The sequence below is a fragment of the Hyperolius riggenbachi genome, chromosome 4 (assembly GCF_040937935.1).
Source record: "Hyperolius riggenbachi isolate aHypRig1 chromosome 4, aHypRig1.pri, whole genome shotgun sequence".
In the NCBI taxonomy this organism is placed as follows: domain Eukaryota; kingdom Metazoa; phylum Chordata; class Amphibia; order Anura; family Hyperoliidae; genus Hyperolius; species Hyperolius riggenbachi.
The window spans coordinates 491,322,071-491,340,027 of NC_090649.1; the positions used below are offsets into that span (position 1 = coordinate 491,322,071).

Sequence of the window (17,957 nt, forward strand, 5' to 3'; positions counted from 1 at the left end):
TACTCATACTGTGCTGTGTGATCTCCATGCTCCATCCAGTGACTAAGCATTACCTTGTACTCATACTGTGCTGTGTGATCTCCATGCTCCATCCAGTGACTAAGCATTACCTTGTACTCATACTGTGCTGTGTAATCTCCATGCTCCCATCCAGTGACTAAGCATTACCTTGTACTCATACTGTGCTGCGTGATCTCCATGCTCCCCTCCAGTGACTAAGCATTACCTTGTGCTCATACTGTGCTGTGTGATCTCCATGCTGCATCCAGTGACTAAGCATTACCTTGTACTCATACTGTGCTGTGTAATCTCCATGCTGCATCCAGTGACTAAGCATTACCTTGTACTCATACTGTGCTGTGTGATCTCCATGCTCCATCCAGTGACTAAGCATTACCTTGTACTCATACTGTGCTGTGTGATCTCCATGCTCCATCCAGTGACTAAGCATTACCTTGTACTCATACTGTGCTATGTGATCTCCATGCTCCCCTCCAGTGACTAAGCATTACCTTGTGCTCATACTGTGCTGTGTGATCTCCATGCTGCATCCAGTGACTAAGCATTACCTTGTACTCATACTGTGCTGTGTAATCTCCATGCTGCATCCAGTGACTAAGCATTACCTTGTACTCATACTGTGCTGTGTGATCTCCATGCTCCCCTCCAGTGACTAAGCATTATCTGGTACTCATACTGTGCTGTGTGATCTGGTTTGCATGTATTCCTGTATTGTCATTTTGCTGTATGTCACCCCTAAATATTGTCTGTAACCTAAACTAATGTCCAGCGCTGCGTAATATGCTGGCGCTTTATAAATACAATCAATAAATAAATATAGGATGCAAATTCTGATAGTTTGCAAAACATGCTACCACATCACCTTCACCGAGCCATCGGAATCCATATGCTATATAACCCGGTTACCTGCACACACCCATACCTCCCAACTTTGTGAGATGAGAAAGAGGGACAGTTAAGCCACAGACCCCTGCCACACCCCCCGCACACCATTAGTCACGCATACCATAAACATTTCATAAGAAAAATATGTTGTTTTATAATTCAAACCACACTGGTCCTTTCTATCCTGGGTCATTTTCCTTCATAGTAACATTTTACAATTAGTAATATCCATTTAAAGGATAGGAATAAAGTTTAGAGTCAATCACACACATTTTTTAGTAGAGAAATATCAATATTTACATAGAAAGAGGGACAAACGAGGAGGAAAGAGGGACAGGGGGACAATTGGGGGCTATGGACACCCCCTCTCTGCTGTGACATTCCCCCGGCCGGGGGTCACCAGCACGCGGCTGCCCGTACACAGCTGGGGAGGAGGGGGGGGCTGCAGAGAGGGCGGGGCTACACACCGGCCAGATATAACGTACAATCACCGGGGGACCTCCATCACCTCACCTGTCCGCCGCCGCTCCTCCCCCATCACCTGCGCCGGCTCCACCAATCAGCGAGCAGCTCGTCACCGGAGCCGGAAGTGACGTACGCGGAAGTGCTGTTTGTTTACACATTCTGACTTGATAAAGAAGGAAGAGGATCTCTGGGAAGATGGTGTGCGAGAAATGTGAGTATACTGAGTGACTAGAGGCTCCCTCTGCTGCACAGTACACCGCCATACACAGCCAGGCATGCGGGGCACCTATACCATGTCCCCCTGCTGCTCCTCATTGTGGTATTGTCTGCATAGCTCCCAACTGTTCCTCTGTTCCTCTTTCCACCTCATGTGTCCCTCTTTCAGGACTTTGTCCCTCTTTCCTCTTCATTTGTCCCTCTTTCTGTATAAATATATATATTCCTCTACTAAAAAATGTTTGGCTCTAAACTTTATTCCCATCCTTTAAATTGATATATTATTAATTGTAAAATGTTAATATGAAGGACAATGACCCAGGATAGAAAGGACCGGTGTGGTTTGAATTATAAAACAACACATTTTTCTTATGAAATATTTATGGTATGTGTGACTAGGGGTGTGTCGGGGGCGTTGGCAGGGGTGTGGCTTAAGTGTCCCTCTTTCTCATCTCAAAATGTTGGGAGGTATGGGACAGGGGTACCCATACCATTTCCTCTACTCCTGTTACTTGTAGTGTTGTCTGTGTATTATGCCAGGTACACGCTATACAATTTTCTGTTAGATTTACCTGCCAGATAGATATTTTTTTTTCCAACCTGGAAAAAAAATCTATCTGGCAGGTAAATCTATCAGAAAATTGTATGGTGTGTACTTAGTATAAAGGTGCCCATACGTCTAGTGATGATGGACAGATTCGATCTCCGATCAGAGAGATCTCTGTGGTTGCCCATACACCGTAGGCTGACTATGGTATGCGCCCCACGACTCAGATGCCATTGCCCTTCATTATGCTCTGTAGCTGACAGTGCTGGGACAAGGTAGGCTAGCACCCAAGGCTGAGTTGCTGAAGTGTGCTCCCTTCCCCCAACACCAAATGGACAGATACAGCATGTGCTGCTATGTTATACAACTCAGTATGCACTCATGTTAGAGAGACAAACACACAGCACAGTGGAGAAATACAGCACACTGTACAGACCAACATGCACATGGCACACAGACACTATTCACTCACACAAAGTACAGTGTGGCTACTTCTCACCTTTCCCCATACGGTATGCCAGCTTCAGCTCTTCCTCCTCCTTTCTGTCTGTGGCTATCTGATGTCTTCACTCTGCAGTTTCCAGCCATCTCATCGAGAGGAATGTCCCTCCCCTCTGCTTACTCCACTTCCTGCCCTTTTCTGTGAGCCAATGAAGCTTGGTTAATGCTGCGAAGCGTAATCGCTAAGTGCTTTGCGATATTTCAGAATTATTTTAAAAGGAATGTGCGATTTTTGCACTTGTAAAAAGATTTTGATTTTATAAAAATCGAAATGCTTCTGTGAGAACACCCTCGTACGGTGACATTGCACTATCGCTTTGCCGATTGACAAGCAGGACAGCCAGGCAATGTGTATTGTTCAAAAGAAAATAATTGTCATTCTCCTTGTCCCTTTTACTTCAGGCTTACTCATCCCTGAAACAGCCCTGATAGCTAAACACCATCTGGTGATTATAAAAAGTGAACAGGCTGGTCAATTTATTTTTAAATATTTCAATTGATTTAACAACATTGACCATTAGGACAAATGCTTATTAAAGGGCTGATTCATTAAACAGGAGGGCATACGCTAGACTTACTGTTCCACCTTGGAATGGACATTAGTAACATAACAGTAACCCCAGTGGTGTGGTCAGACCATCAAATAATACAGTTTACTATTGAACATCACCCTATCAAGCAGCTCCCTAAAGAAACAATCAAAATCCGTCCCCTGAAAAAATTAACACCGGAGAGGATAACTGCCAACCTGGATTTTACAAATCTGCTCCACAGTCAAATGGACCCAAACACTCTAGTAACCCAGTACAACAACACGATATATGAAACACTTGACAGTATTGCCCCATGGCGCACCAAATCAGCAACCAAAAAGCAGAAAGCTAATTGGTTTGACAAAACCATCATGGATCTAAAAAAGAAAGGGCGCAGACTTGAAAGACAGTTGTGTAAATCAGGGTCTGAGGAGCACAAATCTAGCCTAATTCAACACCTCAGACAATACCAACAAGCAATAACCAAGAAAAAAATCAGACTTTATCTCGCACAAAATATCTACAGCCAACAACAGAGCTGCTCAACTCTTCCACACAGTGGAATCACTCTGCAATCCTTCCTGCCTAAAAGCCCCAACCACATACTCCAGGGAAAGGTGTGAAGAATTCTCTGCCTTCTTCACAAACAAGGTGTCTACCATCCGTGCCAGCATTACACCAACATCAATTGACCACTGGACTTTGCATCTGCCTACTACCGTACCACCATGGCAAGTCTTTGACACTCTGAGTGAAGAAGATTTTGGAATTCTCATTCAAAGTCTCCGCCCCACTACCTGCGACCTGGATCCTGGCCCAACTGGATCCTTAATGCAGTGCCCAGAGCTCATCATTCCAGCACTTCACAAAATCACTCAGTGCTCCTTGCAAAGTGGACTTTTCCCAGAAGAACTAAAGAAAGCAATCATAAAACCCCTCTTGAAGAAACCATCACTAGATCCTGATTCTGTAACCAACTACAGACCTGTGGCGAACTTACCATTCCTATCAAAAGTTATCGAGAAAGCAGTCGCCAACCAGCTGGAAGCCAGGCTTACAGATAACATCTTTAATACTTTTCAGTCAGGATTCAGGAAAAGGCACAGCACTGAAACGGCATTAGTCCGAGTAATGAATGATCTACTTACTCCAAGGGACAAGGGTGATTGCTCAATTCTGATTCTTCTTGACTTGTCTGCAGCATTTGATACTGTGGATCATGAAATACTAATCCAGCGACTGAAGAATTACTGTGGCCTAAGGGGTACTGTTCTTAGCTGGTTTCAGACCTTCCTATCTGGCAGGACACAGCAAGTATGTCTGGGCACACACTACTCTAATCCAGTGCCACTTCCCTATGGAGCTCCACAGGGTTCTGTACTATCACCATTACTCTTTGCAGTCTACATGCTCCCACTGGGCAAAATTATCCAGAACTATGGCCTAGGATACCATTGTTATGCAAATGACACACAACTGTATCTGTCCTTCAAGCCTGGCACCCAAGACCCATCAGCATCCATAAATGCGTGTCTAGTGGATTTACAAAATTGGATGAACACCAGCTGGCTGAGGCTGAACTCTGACAAAACAGAGGTGTTGGTGGTAGGTGGTCCACACATGATGGATAAAGTTCAAAATACTCACCACCTCAAACTAGCAATTGGGGGAGATACTGTACAGTATGAAGACTCTGTGCGAAACCTTGGGGTGATCCTGGATGGAAATCTAAAACTGAAACAGCAGATATCAGCTGTCGTCAAGTCTTCCTTCTTCCATCTAAGAAATATAGCGAAAATCAAACACCTTATCCCAGCTGAAGACCTACCTGCCCTGGTTCATGCATTTGTATCCTCCCGCCTAGACTACTGCAACGCCCTGTTCATCGGATCTACAGATAAGGCTCTGCGCCCCTTACAGCTAGTACAGAATGCTGCAGCCAGACTCCTAGCCAATGCCCCCCGCAGCTCACACATCACCCCAGTACTGCAAACTCTTCACTGGTTGCCAGTAAAATGGAGAATCGATTTTTAAGATCTGCCTGCTGACATTCAAGGCTCTACACCACATGGGACCCAAATACATAGCGGATCTATTGGAACTTTATGCCCCTCCACGCACCCTCCGCTCTGCCAACAAGATGAAGCTGGTTATTCCCAGGATACACTTAGCATTTGATGCTCGGGCCTTTTCCTACGCAGCCCCTACTCTATGGAACTCACTTCCACAATCAGTACAAGAGGCTCCCTCTCTGGACAGCTTTAAAAAAAGGCTAAAAACTCACCTCTTTTCCCTAGCCTTTGAGACTGCATAATGCTGGGTCACAGTGCTTTGAGTCCCCAGGGAGAAAAGCGCTATATAAATATTATTGTTATTATTGTTACTATAACCATTCACGCACAGCACACGGCAATATTACCGTTATTTCCGTGTGTAAGTACCGGGAGATATGCTAGTAACGTCGCCAGCGGTGCTTCAGTAGTGCAACAGTTACTACAGTAATGCACGTGATACCTTAGTAGTGGGTGCGCTATTAGAGTACCGTGGGTCACACTATGGAAGTAATGGTAATATTGTTGTGTGCTGTGCATGCACGGTATTATTACTGATGTTTAATGAATCAATCCCTTAAAGCGGATCAGAGATGAAAAACTAACTATAACAAGTAACTTGTCTATATATCTTACCTAAAGTTTAGATAGTTTACCCAGCATATCTAGCTGCAAACAGCTTCAAAAGTTTATGACTATTTATTCCTGTGATACAATGAGGGCAGCCATGTTCTGTTTGTCACATTGTCACAGACTGAGGGCTGGAGATGCTATCAGCTTGCCTGTGTGTAAATTCAGTCCCCTCTCCTCCTCCCCCTGCCTCTGAAATTAAGGGCTAGTAACCTCCTCCTGCCCAGACTGAGCTCCCATAAGCCCTTGCTACAGTGCCAAGGCACAAAAGGAGCTGTGGGCGAGGCTTGTTTAGTTTATAGGGAATTAGAGTATTAAAACAAAACAAAAAAAAGTATTTGAGTTGAGGAATGCCCTATAAACTATATGAAAGGAACACAATTATGCAATGCGTAAAAGTTTATCTCAGATCCACTTTAATAAGAAACCTGCCAAACTGTAAAAAAAAAAACCTGCTGGTATTTAAGATGATCAGAACTTCTTTGTCACAATCATATGCTCCACAATCACCTTGTTGGGATTGTAAGTGGGTGGACAGCTTTCCACTTGAGTTTTTCTCAGTGGAACACGACTGTTAAAGAGAATCTGTATTGTGAAAATCACACAAAAGTAAACATACCAGTGCGTTAGGGGACATCTCCTATTCCCCTCTGTCACAATTTCGCCGCTCCCCGCCGCATTAAAAGTGGTTAAAAACAGTTTTAAAAAGTTTGTTTATAAACAAACAAAATGGCCACCAAAACAGGAAGTAGATTGATGTACAGTATGTCCACACATAGAAAATACATTCATACACAAGCAGGCTGTATACACCCTTCCTTTTGAATCTCAAGAGATCATTTGTGTGTTTCTTTTCCCCTGCAGCTATCTTCCACTGAAGTGTCAGGCTGTTTCTTCCTGCAGAGTGCAGACAGCTCTGCCTGTATGTAATTCCTCAGTATGTGAAAGCCCAGCCAGCTCAGAGGAGGATTTATCCAGCTTGTAAAAGATAAGAGAGAAGAGAGAAGCTGCCCTAATCTAAATAATACACAGGCAGTGTGCAGAGAGGGGCCTGGAGGGGGGAGATGCATCACAGAACCACAACACTGAAGAACTTGGCAGCCTTCCAGACACAGGCCTGACAAGTCTGACAAGAGAGAGATAAGTTGATTTATTACAGAGATGGTGATAGTAGAAACGTGCTGCAGTAAGCCAGAACGCATTAGAATAGCTTTTGGAACTTGTAGGATGATAAAAAACAGGATGCAATTTTTGTTACGGAGTCTCTTTAATATAGTTGAGGAAAATGTAATAATCCTAGTTCTGCTTTTGGCTGTGGTGTAAAATGAGAATTATATGTTTGTTTTTTATTTCAGGCGAGAAGAAGCTAGGCACAGTGATCACACCTGATACATGGAAATCAGGAGCCAGGAACACCACAGGTAAGCTGCATGTAACGGAAAAGATGCCAGGGCTTTCTTTCTAGCTATGTGGTGTATACACATAATAATGTCTAAAAGCCAACAGAACTGTAAAATGAAATAGAGGAATGAAATAATAAAAACTTAAAGAAAACCTGTAACGAGAAAAAGTTCCCCTGGGGGGTACTCACCTCGGGTGGGGGAAGCCTCCGAATCCTATTGAGGCTTCCCCCGTCCTCCTCAGTCCCACAGCGGCGGCGAAAAAGCTCCCGGAACAGCGGGGATGTAAATATTTACCTTCCCGGCTCCAGTGCAGGCGCAGTATCGGCTCTCCGCTCGGAGATAGGCGGAAATAGCCAATCGCTGTCGGGCCGCTCTACTGCGCAGGTGCAAGTCTCCTACGCCTGGGTAGTAGAGCGGACCTGACAAAGATCGGCTATTTTTGCCTATCTCCGTGCTGAGACCCGCAACAGCGCCACCCGCTGGAGCCAGGGAAGGTAAATAAATGTAGCTTGTCAGGCTTGTCGAGCCAGGATTGCAGGAGACTTCAGGGGAGCCAGCGCTGGACTGCCTACAGCTACAGGGATGGGGGAAGCCTCATTGGGACCCTGAGGCTTCCCCCTCCCGAGGTGAGTACTCCCCAGGGAAACTTTTTCTTGTGAGTTTCTTTAAAGAGGACCTGAACTCAGAACTTCCTCTCTGCTCTAAAAGATACACAACAGCATAATAACCTTTACAGAAAAATATTTCTTTGTTACAGCTGATACAAATCCTGCAATAAATCTGTAGTGTCTACTTCCTGGTTCGTGGAAGCAGACATATTGTTTACAGTCTGTGCTTCCAATTGGCCTTTCTGCCTTATCTGCCGTGGCAGTCATGTGACACAGGGGAGAGATCAGATTACAATTTATGATTAGACACAAATGAGGGGGAATTAAACAGACTAAACTGTCTAAATACATAAAGGGTGCATTTCTCTGTTTTTCTTCTGTCCTGTGCAAGAGTTCTGGTCCATTTTAAGCTATCTGATTTATATGGAGGGTAACAAATGTGCTTGTCTTTCCGCCATTATTATCCAGCCCAAAGCCTGGTTCACACACCCAATTTGATTGGCTAATTTTACCAGTTCCCTGTAGTATGAGAGCTTGCCTACACTATCCGTTCATGGATTGCAAAGTCTCTTGGCCCTCATACTAGATGGCATTGCAAAATTGGATGCGTGTATGCACCTTTTATGCCTGGCATACACGGGTCGATCCGGCTGCCGATTAGCCACTAGATATACTCCCGCTGCATCCCCGCTCGTGCGCGCGGATCGATTCCCGCTTGTCCCCGCCGGCACTTCTTTATCAGCCACTCGATTCCCTGCCATTGTCCGCCGGCGGGGATCGAGCAACATCATCAGACCTGCTGAATATTATCAGCTGGCCGCATCAGCGGCTCGATACACGGTACAGAAACGTACCGTGTATCCCCAGCATAAGATATGTAAACAATGCTCTCTATCTTACAGCTACCAACCATTCATCTGGATACCGCTATGCACACTTGATGTTACATCAGATGTCAGCAGACCTCTGGTGGAATGTCGATCTGTCTGTGGCAAGCTTTGTACAACGTGGTGTTGTATAAAGCAAATGTTCTGTTCAGTCTTATAAAAAGAACCGCCTTTCTTGATCAATACAATGCCCAGTGAAATTTATACTGTACATTTATATCAGATCTGCAATCTAAATTTCCCCTGTTACGATAAATTAACAACACTATTAAAAGTCCTAAGAAAAAAATGTTTTTTAGTAAGTTTTGTAAAGGATTGTTTCGTTATGTCCTGGGGACCTTGTCAGTCTGCTGAACTTATCTGCAGGGAGCTCTCCAGGCAGCGCAGAATAGTTCTTATATCCTTGGCTGCTGGACATAAAAGGCTCAGCTACAACAGGAAGCTTCCTTGTATACCCACCATCTTAAAGAACACTTGAAATGAGAGGGATAAGGAGGCTGACATATTTATTTCTTTTTAAATAATGCACATTGCCCGGCAGTCCGCTTAACTTCTGCCTCTTATACATTTTACTATAGACGCTCAACTAGCATGCAGATCAGGTGCGCTGACTGAAGACTGACAAGATTAGCCATATGCTTGTTTCAGGTGTGTGATTCAGACACTACTGCAGGCAAAGTGCTCAGCAGGAATGCCAGGCAAGGAATTAAAGAGAATCTTAAGCAGAATATTCTTCCTCTTTTTATTATGCAGCCACCTTCAGCATTAAATTCCAGCAGCAGCACAAGTTATTTATGCCCTTGAAATAGCCCAGCAAAGTTCCATGACTTTTCAGGTCGCAGATTTTGCTGCCATGAAGAGGCAGAGCTGTGCGCAGTAGCCGTGCCTCTTTTCCAGTCAATCTCAGCTGATCTCTGCCTCTCCCCTCCCCTCTCAGTGAAAGAAGACTGAGAGGGGGGCAGGGAGAGGCGGAGATTGACTGAAGAAGAGACGGAGCTACTGCGCACTGTTACTCGCTATAGTTAGTTTTTTTATCTCTGATCCACTTTAAAATCATTAACAAACTGGGAGGGATTGCTTGACACCTGGGAAGACTAGTTTCACTTATATCATTTTTTTTTTTTATTCCAACAGAGAGTGGAGGCCGAAAACTGAATGAGAACAAGGCGCTGACTGCAAAGAAAGCCAGGTACACGTGCAGGAGAGCTGCTGGGATTTGGGATGGTCAATGATATGTAAATCATACCGGCTTGCATGGAATGGGGTCAATCTATTGCACTTCCATATGACATTGGTTTGTCTAAAGCCTGGTAGTAGTAAAAAAAATGTTTCTGTACCGTGTTAGCCAAACAAATTATGTAGGTAGAAAAAACTAAGTCTTGTAAAAGTAATACCTTTTAATGGCTAACTGATAAAGTTAAATGATGCAAGATTTCTGTGATCTAGTCCCCTTCTTCAGGCATATTTCCACGTTAGCTGAAGTAAAACACTGATGCAGGTAAATAGTAAACACGTAGATGGCAGTTGTGCTGGTTGCTGTTTATCCGTTAGGTGTCAGGTGATCAGCAGGCTGGAGCCAGTGAGTTAGTGCAACCATACATGAAATCCAGCAGGTTTCTGAAGATCATGAAGCCAAGTTCTGTTGAACCTCGTACTACATGGAAGGGATAAAATTGGCAAATCAATATTGGATATGTGCACACTTTAAATTATGATTGGCCAATCACTGACCCATTTTTTTTCACCTCCATGTGGTATGAGGGTCAAAAGATATTGTATACAATGAGCAGATTGTGTGGGTAACTCTCATACTACAAACAGGTGGTAAAATTGGTCAGGGATTCAACAATCTTAATTGAAAGTGTGTATCAGGCTTAAGGGTACACAAACATCTAATTTTTATCGGCCAATTTTACCTCCTCCATGTAGTATAGAACATACCTACACAATCTGTTCATTGTATTTAAAATCTCTTGGCCCTGATACTACATGGAAGTGGTAAAATGGGTAATCGAAATTGTATGTGTGCCTTAAAGAGAGTCTGAAGCCTTCTAAAATGCCTCCTTTTTATTTAACATTTATCTTCAGCAATATCAGCAGTGCTAAAACGCCACATTCCAGCGGCAGAACACTGTATTTAAACCCCCAAATCCAGGGGCAAAATGCTGGGATCGCTTCCTGTAAGAGGCAGAGCTTTGTGCAGTAGCTCTGCCTCTACTCACGTCAATCCCCGCCCCTCTGTTTTCTTTCACTGAGAGGGGCGGGGAGAGGCGGAGATTGACGCGAATGGAGGCAGAACTACAGCACTAAGGACTGGCTCCCCGGGCAGCAAAATGCACGACCTGGAAAGTTGTGGATTTTTGCCCCGGGGATTTGGGGGGTTTAAATACATCGTTCTGCTGCGGGATTGCGCCGGTTTAGCCAGGGCTGTGGAGTCGGAGTCGTGGAGTCGGAGTCGGGCAATTTTGGGTGCCTGGAGTCGGAGTCAGGAAAAAATGCTCCGACTCCGACTCCTAATGAATTTGTAACTGTAATTAAAATAGAAAATATGATAAAATGTTCTATTTCTCAGATAATAGTCATTAAAAATAATGTATATATACAGTAATAGCTGTGCTTAGTCCACAAAAATGAAATAAACCAATCAAAATTAGTTACTTGTGCTGCTTCAATAAAGCAGTCCCCGTATTTTTAAGGTCAGATATACATATCTGATTGTGACTGTATATATGATGTGTACACAGGAATCTCTTATATATACTAAATAACATCTATGCTGTAAGAATAAAGCCTGATGTGTAGCCGTGTCACTAATAGAGATGGTCAACGAGATGGAAATAATTCTGCATTGATGCCGATTTATGCAAGTGTATGCACTCCCTTTGCTGATGAAATCAAATCATTTGATATGTTATTAAAATTTGGTTTGGTGACTACAAATTAAAGGGTAACTGAGACGGATGAAAAGTAAACTTTTATACATACCTGGGGCTTCCTCCAGCCCCCTTCAGGCTAATCAGTCCCTCACTGTCCTCCACCACCCGGATCTTCTGCTATGAGTCCTAGTAATTCAGCCAGTCAGCGCTGTCCGGCCGCATGCCGCTCCCACAGCTAGGAACATTCTGCACCTGCGCAATAGTGCTGCAAAGGTGTAGTATGCTCCTGGCGGCGGAGTGTGTGCATGCGCACTACGCTTGACTGGCTCAAGTACCTGGACTCATAGCAGAAGATCCAGGTGGTGGAGGAGGACAACGAGGGACTGATTATCCTGAAGGCAGCTGGAGGAAGCCCCAGGTATGTATAAAACTTTAATTTCATCTGTCTCAGGTTTACTTTGTTACACAGTAGTAGTATACTCTACATATGCACTCCCCACAGAGCTGCAGGGAATCCACTGAGAATGCTATGCACATTGAACACAGAGGTGTTGTCTGTTTACAATCTCCTCATTCCCCTGCAGAGTACCTGCACATCATTCTTACATGTATCCACACTTACATTGCCTAGGGCCTGATAGATGTTCTTTGTTCCGGTTTGTACCTTTTACAAGTACTCTTATCAAGGACTAGTTTTAGTCTAAAGGGAATAAATATAGTAGTCTACATATCCTTCTCACTTCAGTTGTCTTGTAAAATTCCTAAGCGTTGGCAGTTAAGAGACGAATTTCATGTTACATACTTTTAATCAACAAAATTGTAATATGCAAATTAGAGGAGTCGGAGTCGTGGAGTCGGAGTCGGTGGATTTTTGGACCGACTCCACAGCCCTGGTTTTAGCTATGCTGATATTGCTGAAAACAAATGTTAAATAAAAAGAGGAATTTTAGAAGGCTTCAGACTCTCTTTAACCTTTTTGGGACCGGCCACCTACCCCCCCTTAAGGACCAGGCATTTTGCGCGAGAAGGAGGTGCGCGCGTTTGGGGGGGTTAGGCGGCCGGATCCCGTCTGTGGCTACCTGGATTTGTGTCCCCCCATGGTGGCCTGGGCCCTCCCTTCTGCCCGCAGCCTTCACTTACCTTCCAGGCTCCAGCGATGAGCCGCACGGGACCCTCTTCTCCGGCCGGCATCTCCGTTCTGTCTGACGATCAGTTCCGGGTCGCGGCTTTATGACGTCATCAAGCTGGGACCCCTCGCTGACGTCAGACGGAACGCAGATGCCGGCCACAGCGGAGGGGGGCGCCGATCGTCGCTGGAACGGCAGGGAGGTGAGTGGATCCTCTTCTTTGCCCCCCTGCCGCCGCAGCTGTCAAACTGATCACTACGATCCGACTGCGATCGTAGTGATCATGTGATCAGCAGCCATACGCGATGGCTGCTGATCACTCGGGGGAGATGTTGGCTGTCATATGACAGCTTAATCTCCCCCTCCGGGTGCGCACGATCGCGTCGGGAGCGGAAATTGCGGGCCGGCGTAGATTCGACGCCGCATCAGACTAGAACAGCCACAAGTGCGGCGTAGAATCTAATGCACGTGGTCCCGAAAAGGTTAAAGTGAACCAGAGATGAAAATAAACTAATGACATAAACAATTGGATCTGTCCTTCTACTACTAAAAATTACTCTTCGATATCTCAAGGATTTATTTTATGTATAAACCTTTCCAAAGCAGATTTGATGCTTCATAGTCTCTGCTCAATTGCAGTGTCTCAAGAGTCCCAGAGTGAAAATACATGAACTATTGACCTTTTTATCTTTTCCTGTCACTGTAAAAAGTCCAGGTATCTGCTTAGGAAAGTTTTTTTTATAGCTGTAATTTATCAGTGAACCAACGGAGTCCTGACTGGAGAAAAAATTTCATTGCTAATTATAAACTCTTTCAGGCAGGGAAAAAAAGAAAAGGAGAGCAGCGTAGTGTCTGTATTCTTGCCACTGTATATGCACATGTCTATCTCACCATGTCACATGTCATCTCAGGTACAGTTTATGCTGCATAAAATATGCGTTACATTTGTGTTTTAAGCTGGAAGACTCTCACCAAGTGACAATTTGTGATTTCCGGTGGGTCTCTTCTTTTGTATATTCTTTCAGCAAAGATCTGCCGCTTCACTGTCACGGTTCACTGTGATTGTTTTCATTAATAGTGTTTTTTGGTCACCTTTTGTCCCAGATTTGATCCATACGGTAAACATCGTTTTGCAATATGTCGGATCTGCAAGAGTTCTGTCCACCAGCCCGGCTCTCACTACTGCCAGGGGTGTGCCTATAAAAAGGGTGAGTAACAGAAGTACCCATACACACATAGATATCTGTCCAATGTGGCACACAGATCGATCTTTCTGTGATTAGAGGGGAATCTAAACCATCTATACCACGCATGTCAAACTCTGGCCCCCATCACATTTGGTTTCTCTACCTTGCATAATGTTTGGCCCACTGTAGACCACCAGGGAATCTATAATGGAGGGTAAGCCCCAGAACACCAGGGAAGCCATATGGGGAGGGAGGGGGAAAGCACTAGACACCAGGGAACTGTATTTGGAAGAGGGGCCACTACTGCACCAAGGAACTGTATGGGGGGGGGGGGGGGAGGGGAGGCCATTAGACAGCAGGGAACTTAAAGTGAACCAGAGACAAAGCACCCTCGTGTATTTTACCATATATATCAGTGGGAACATTAGAGAAAACACCTATCCTGCTCTCTGTTTCATCCTTCACTGCTCAGCCTGCTTGTTATCAGCCCTGATAAAATCCCCCAGTGAGCATTCAGTCTGGCTTTGCTCAGGAATCATTATAGCTGAGTCTGTCTTCTCTGATGTCTTTTCAAGCCCAAGCCTGCACCCTTGTGGCTCTGCTATAATTACTCAGCTATAATGATTACTGAGCAAAGCCAGACTGAATGCTCAGTCGGGGACTTTATTAGGGCTGATAACAAGCAGGCTGAGCAGTGAAGGATGAAACAGAGAGCAGGGTAGGTGTTTTCTCTAATGTTCCCACTGATATATATGGTAAAATACATCAGGGTGCTTCGTCTCATGTTCACTTTTATAAAGAAGGGAGGTGGCGTCAAAACATTGAGGTCGGCCCACAACTTGGTTCCACTTTGTTATTGGGTTTGACCCCCCTGATCCATACACTGCACACAGATTTTCAATAGATTTCACTATGTTCCCCTGTTAAAGTGCAATGCTATGGGCTATCATAGCGACATGCCGGTCTGCCGCCACAGCCAACTGGCCAACTCAGTGAAAATTACGAGCGATATGCCGTGTTGTGCTGTAGATCAGAGTGATGGAATCTGCTGTGGAGAATGATGTGTGTGGTTTGCGGTGCTGAATTCTCTGAACAGCAGACAGGGAGGTTGATTCACACAACAGCGGTAATCACAGTGCTCACACCGCGCACAGCAATATCTCCCTTACTTCTGCCAGTAAGTACAGCAAGTTTCACTATCAACATGACCCGTAGTACTCGAGCAGCACAACCGTTACTATGGTAATGCACGTAACTAACAGTAACGCTCGTTAGTTACAGTCATGCTACTCTATTACTGTGAGTCGCCTGATGGCGTCACTTGCGGTACTGGTGGAAGTAATGGTAATATTCCCGCGGTTATGTGAATCAACCTTATGGATCTCTAGGATTTATCGGCATAAAGGTGGCCATACATCTGGTGATTTGGCTGTACAATCAACCATTTGATTTGATCATTTTATAGAAGCAAGTGTGCTCCAGAATTCCTAATCGATGAAAAGAGGCTGATTTCATGTCGAATTGACCAGCTTAGTCGATCTAGCAGGATGCAAGATATCGGTCAATCCCACAGGAATCGACTACTGTTTATGTATCATTTGATGAACTCTGAATCGATTTTTGCATTCAGAGCATGGAGACACAACATTGGTCAGATCAATTAGATAGGCTCTCGCCTGTAGTGTGGGGGCCACTAGTCGATCGACTTTCGATCAACCATACTGAAGTAGATTACTTAATATAGTCATTTATATTGTGTGTGTGTGTGTGTGTGTAGTGTGTGTGTGTGTACAGTGTGTGTGTGTGTACAGTGTGTGTGTGTGTACAGTGTGTGTGTGTGTGTACAGTGTGTGTGTGTGTGTGTGTACAGTGTGTGTGTGTGTGTGTGTGTGTACAGTGTGTGTGTGTGTACAGTGTGTGTGTGTACAGTGTGTGTGTGTGTGTGTGTGTGTGTGTGTGTGTTTATATAGTGTGTGTGTGTGTGTGTGTGTGTATACAGTGTGTGTGTGTGTGTGTTTATATAGTGTGTGTGTGTGTGTGTGTACAGTGTGTGTGTGTGTGTACAGTGTGTGTGTGTGTGTGTGTGTGTGTGTGTGTGTGTGTGTGTGTGTGTATACAGTGTGTGTTTATATAGTGTGTGTGTGTGTGTGTGTGTGTGTGTGTGTGTGTGTGTGTGTGTGTGTGTGTTTATATAGTGTGTGTGTGTGTGTGTGTGTGTCTTCAAGCCGGTTACACTTTCCTAGTGGTCCTGGGTGACTGTGAGTCCATGAGCTGTCTAGGTATTCTGTAGAAACCATTTATAGGTAGTCCCCGACTTATTAGCGGCCTGCGGCTGGATGGTGTAATGGTTAAGGGCTGTGCCTCTGACACAGGAGACCTGGGGCCCATATGCAATTCACTTTTTCACCTGAGTTTTCTCCTAGGAGATATTTTTTTATCTTCAAATTAAAATAACTTTCCAGCACTTTTCAAGTAAAAAAGTACCAAAAAGTAAATAAAAAAGGACTATCAAAATTATTTTGAGCATTTTCTTGCTTTCTGATGGCTTAAAATGCATTGTATTGACAAATTTAAAAATATCATCATGGAGAAAACTCAGGTGAAAAAGTGAATTGCATATGGCCCCTGGTTTCAAATCTCGGCTCTGCCTGTTCAGTAAGCCAGCACCTATTCAGTAAGGAGTTTCTTGGGCGAGACTCCCTAACACTGCTACAGCCTACTGAGTGCACTCTAGTGGCTGCCTCCCAAGCGCTTTGAGTCCGACAGGAGAAAGGCGCTATACAAATACCGCAATTATTAAATGTGAAATGCGATTCTGTGAGATCAAGTGAAGATTTTTTTTTTTTTTTTTTTTAAAGACCTTGCAGTTTTTGAGATAATCAGTTTAAATAAAAAATCAAAGAAAGCTCAGAATCTAATCCTGCCTATCTAGTTCAAGGACGGGTAAATATTTGCAGCAGCATGATGCTATTGAATGTCTGATCCATTTACACTAAACTTGTGGGAAAACGGTTTAGAGACAAGAATGCCTCTGAATGAGTGACATACTGACTCCACCAGCGCCTTCATGTCGGTATATTCACGGCTTCATCTATTTCTGGTTTTTGTCTTGCAGGAATCTGTGCGATGTGCGGGAAGAAAGTGCTGGACACAAAGAATTACAAGCAGACCTCTGTGTAATTAAAGAGACACTGAAGCGAAAAAAAATGTATGATATAATGAATTGGTTGTGTATTACAGATAACTACTAGAGCATTAGTAGCAAAGAATAGAGTCTCATATTTTTATTTTCAGTTATATAGTTGTTGTTTTTTTTATATAGCATTGCATCAATTTCTAATATTTGCAGTTTACACACTACTCAGCATTCTAAATGATTTTACAGAGCAGGCTAGTGAACTATTGACCTGTCCTCTGGAGAGAAAAAGAAAATACAGTGATCGACAGCTGAGATAACGAGCTTCAGAAGACAGAGCTTGGTGGAGTTCAGTGGCTCTTTTGCATAGATAACTGGAGTTTCTTAACTCTTCCTGTACTGGAAACAATATTAGACTTATATCTCTGCTGCTAATGTTTTATTTCTTAGCTGTACTACACATACAAATCATTATATCATGATTTATTTTTTCCGCTTCAGTGTCTCTAGAAGGCCGCTCTCGTCCCTTTGAACTGAATGTTTCGGCCGGTAACCGCTTGGGTCAGTATCGTGGCCTTTCTGCAGCAATGTAATAATCTCATTAATGTATATACCACGTTTACTTTTGTTTTAAGATGTTACTTTATTGTATATTGTTTGTGTCAAAGCATTGCGTATATTATTAAACTAAGTGTTCCTCTAAGGACTTCGCCAAGTGTAAATGTTTCCTCATTCCTAAAGTAAGACCTTCTGATACTTATACCTCATTGTTGCCAAGATGCTATGAGAAGATTCTCACTCCTGAAAATCCCCATTCCTGTCTCGGCAATGGCTGCAATTCAATAAAGAGGATCCAAGATGAAAAACTAAGTATAACAAGTAAC

At 43.9% G+C, this 17,957-nt stretch overlaps 2 protein-coding genes across 2 annotated transcripts in view; one reads left to right on the forward strand and one right to left on the reverse strand.

Annotated features, from left to right (window-relative positions):
• PIGF (phosphatidylinositol glycan anchor biosynthesis class F) overlaps nt 1-1,482 on the reverse strand; it is a 48,812-nt gene extending 47,330 nt beyond the window's left edge. The window contains exon 1 of the mRNA XM_068233036.1: nt 1,420-1,482. The gene's annotated coding sequence lies outside the window, so the exon portion shown is untranslated. The remainder of the gene's footprint in view (nt 1-1,419) is intronic.
• Nucleotides 1,474-17,779, forward strand: CRIPT (CXXC repeat containing interactor of PDZ3 domain). Its single transcript, XM_068233038.1, has 5 exons — nt 1,474-1,582; nt 7,205-7,270; nt 9,882-9,936; nt 13,855-13,958; nt 17,053-17,779. Exons 1-5 carry the CDS (start codon nt 1,567-1,569, stop codon nt 17,115-17,117), a joined length of 306 nt encoding a protein of 101 aa, XP_068089139.1. The 5' UTR covers nt 1,474-1,566; the 3' UTR covers nt 17,118-17,779.
• Nucleotides 17,780-17,957: the final 178 nt, after the last annotated feature.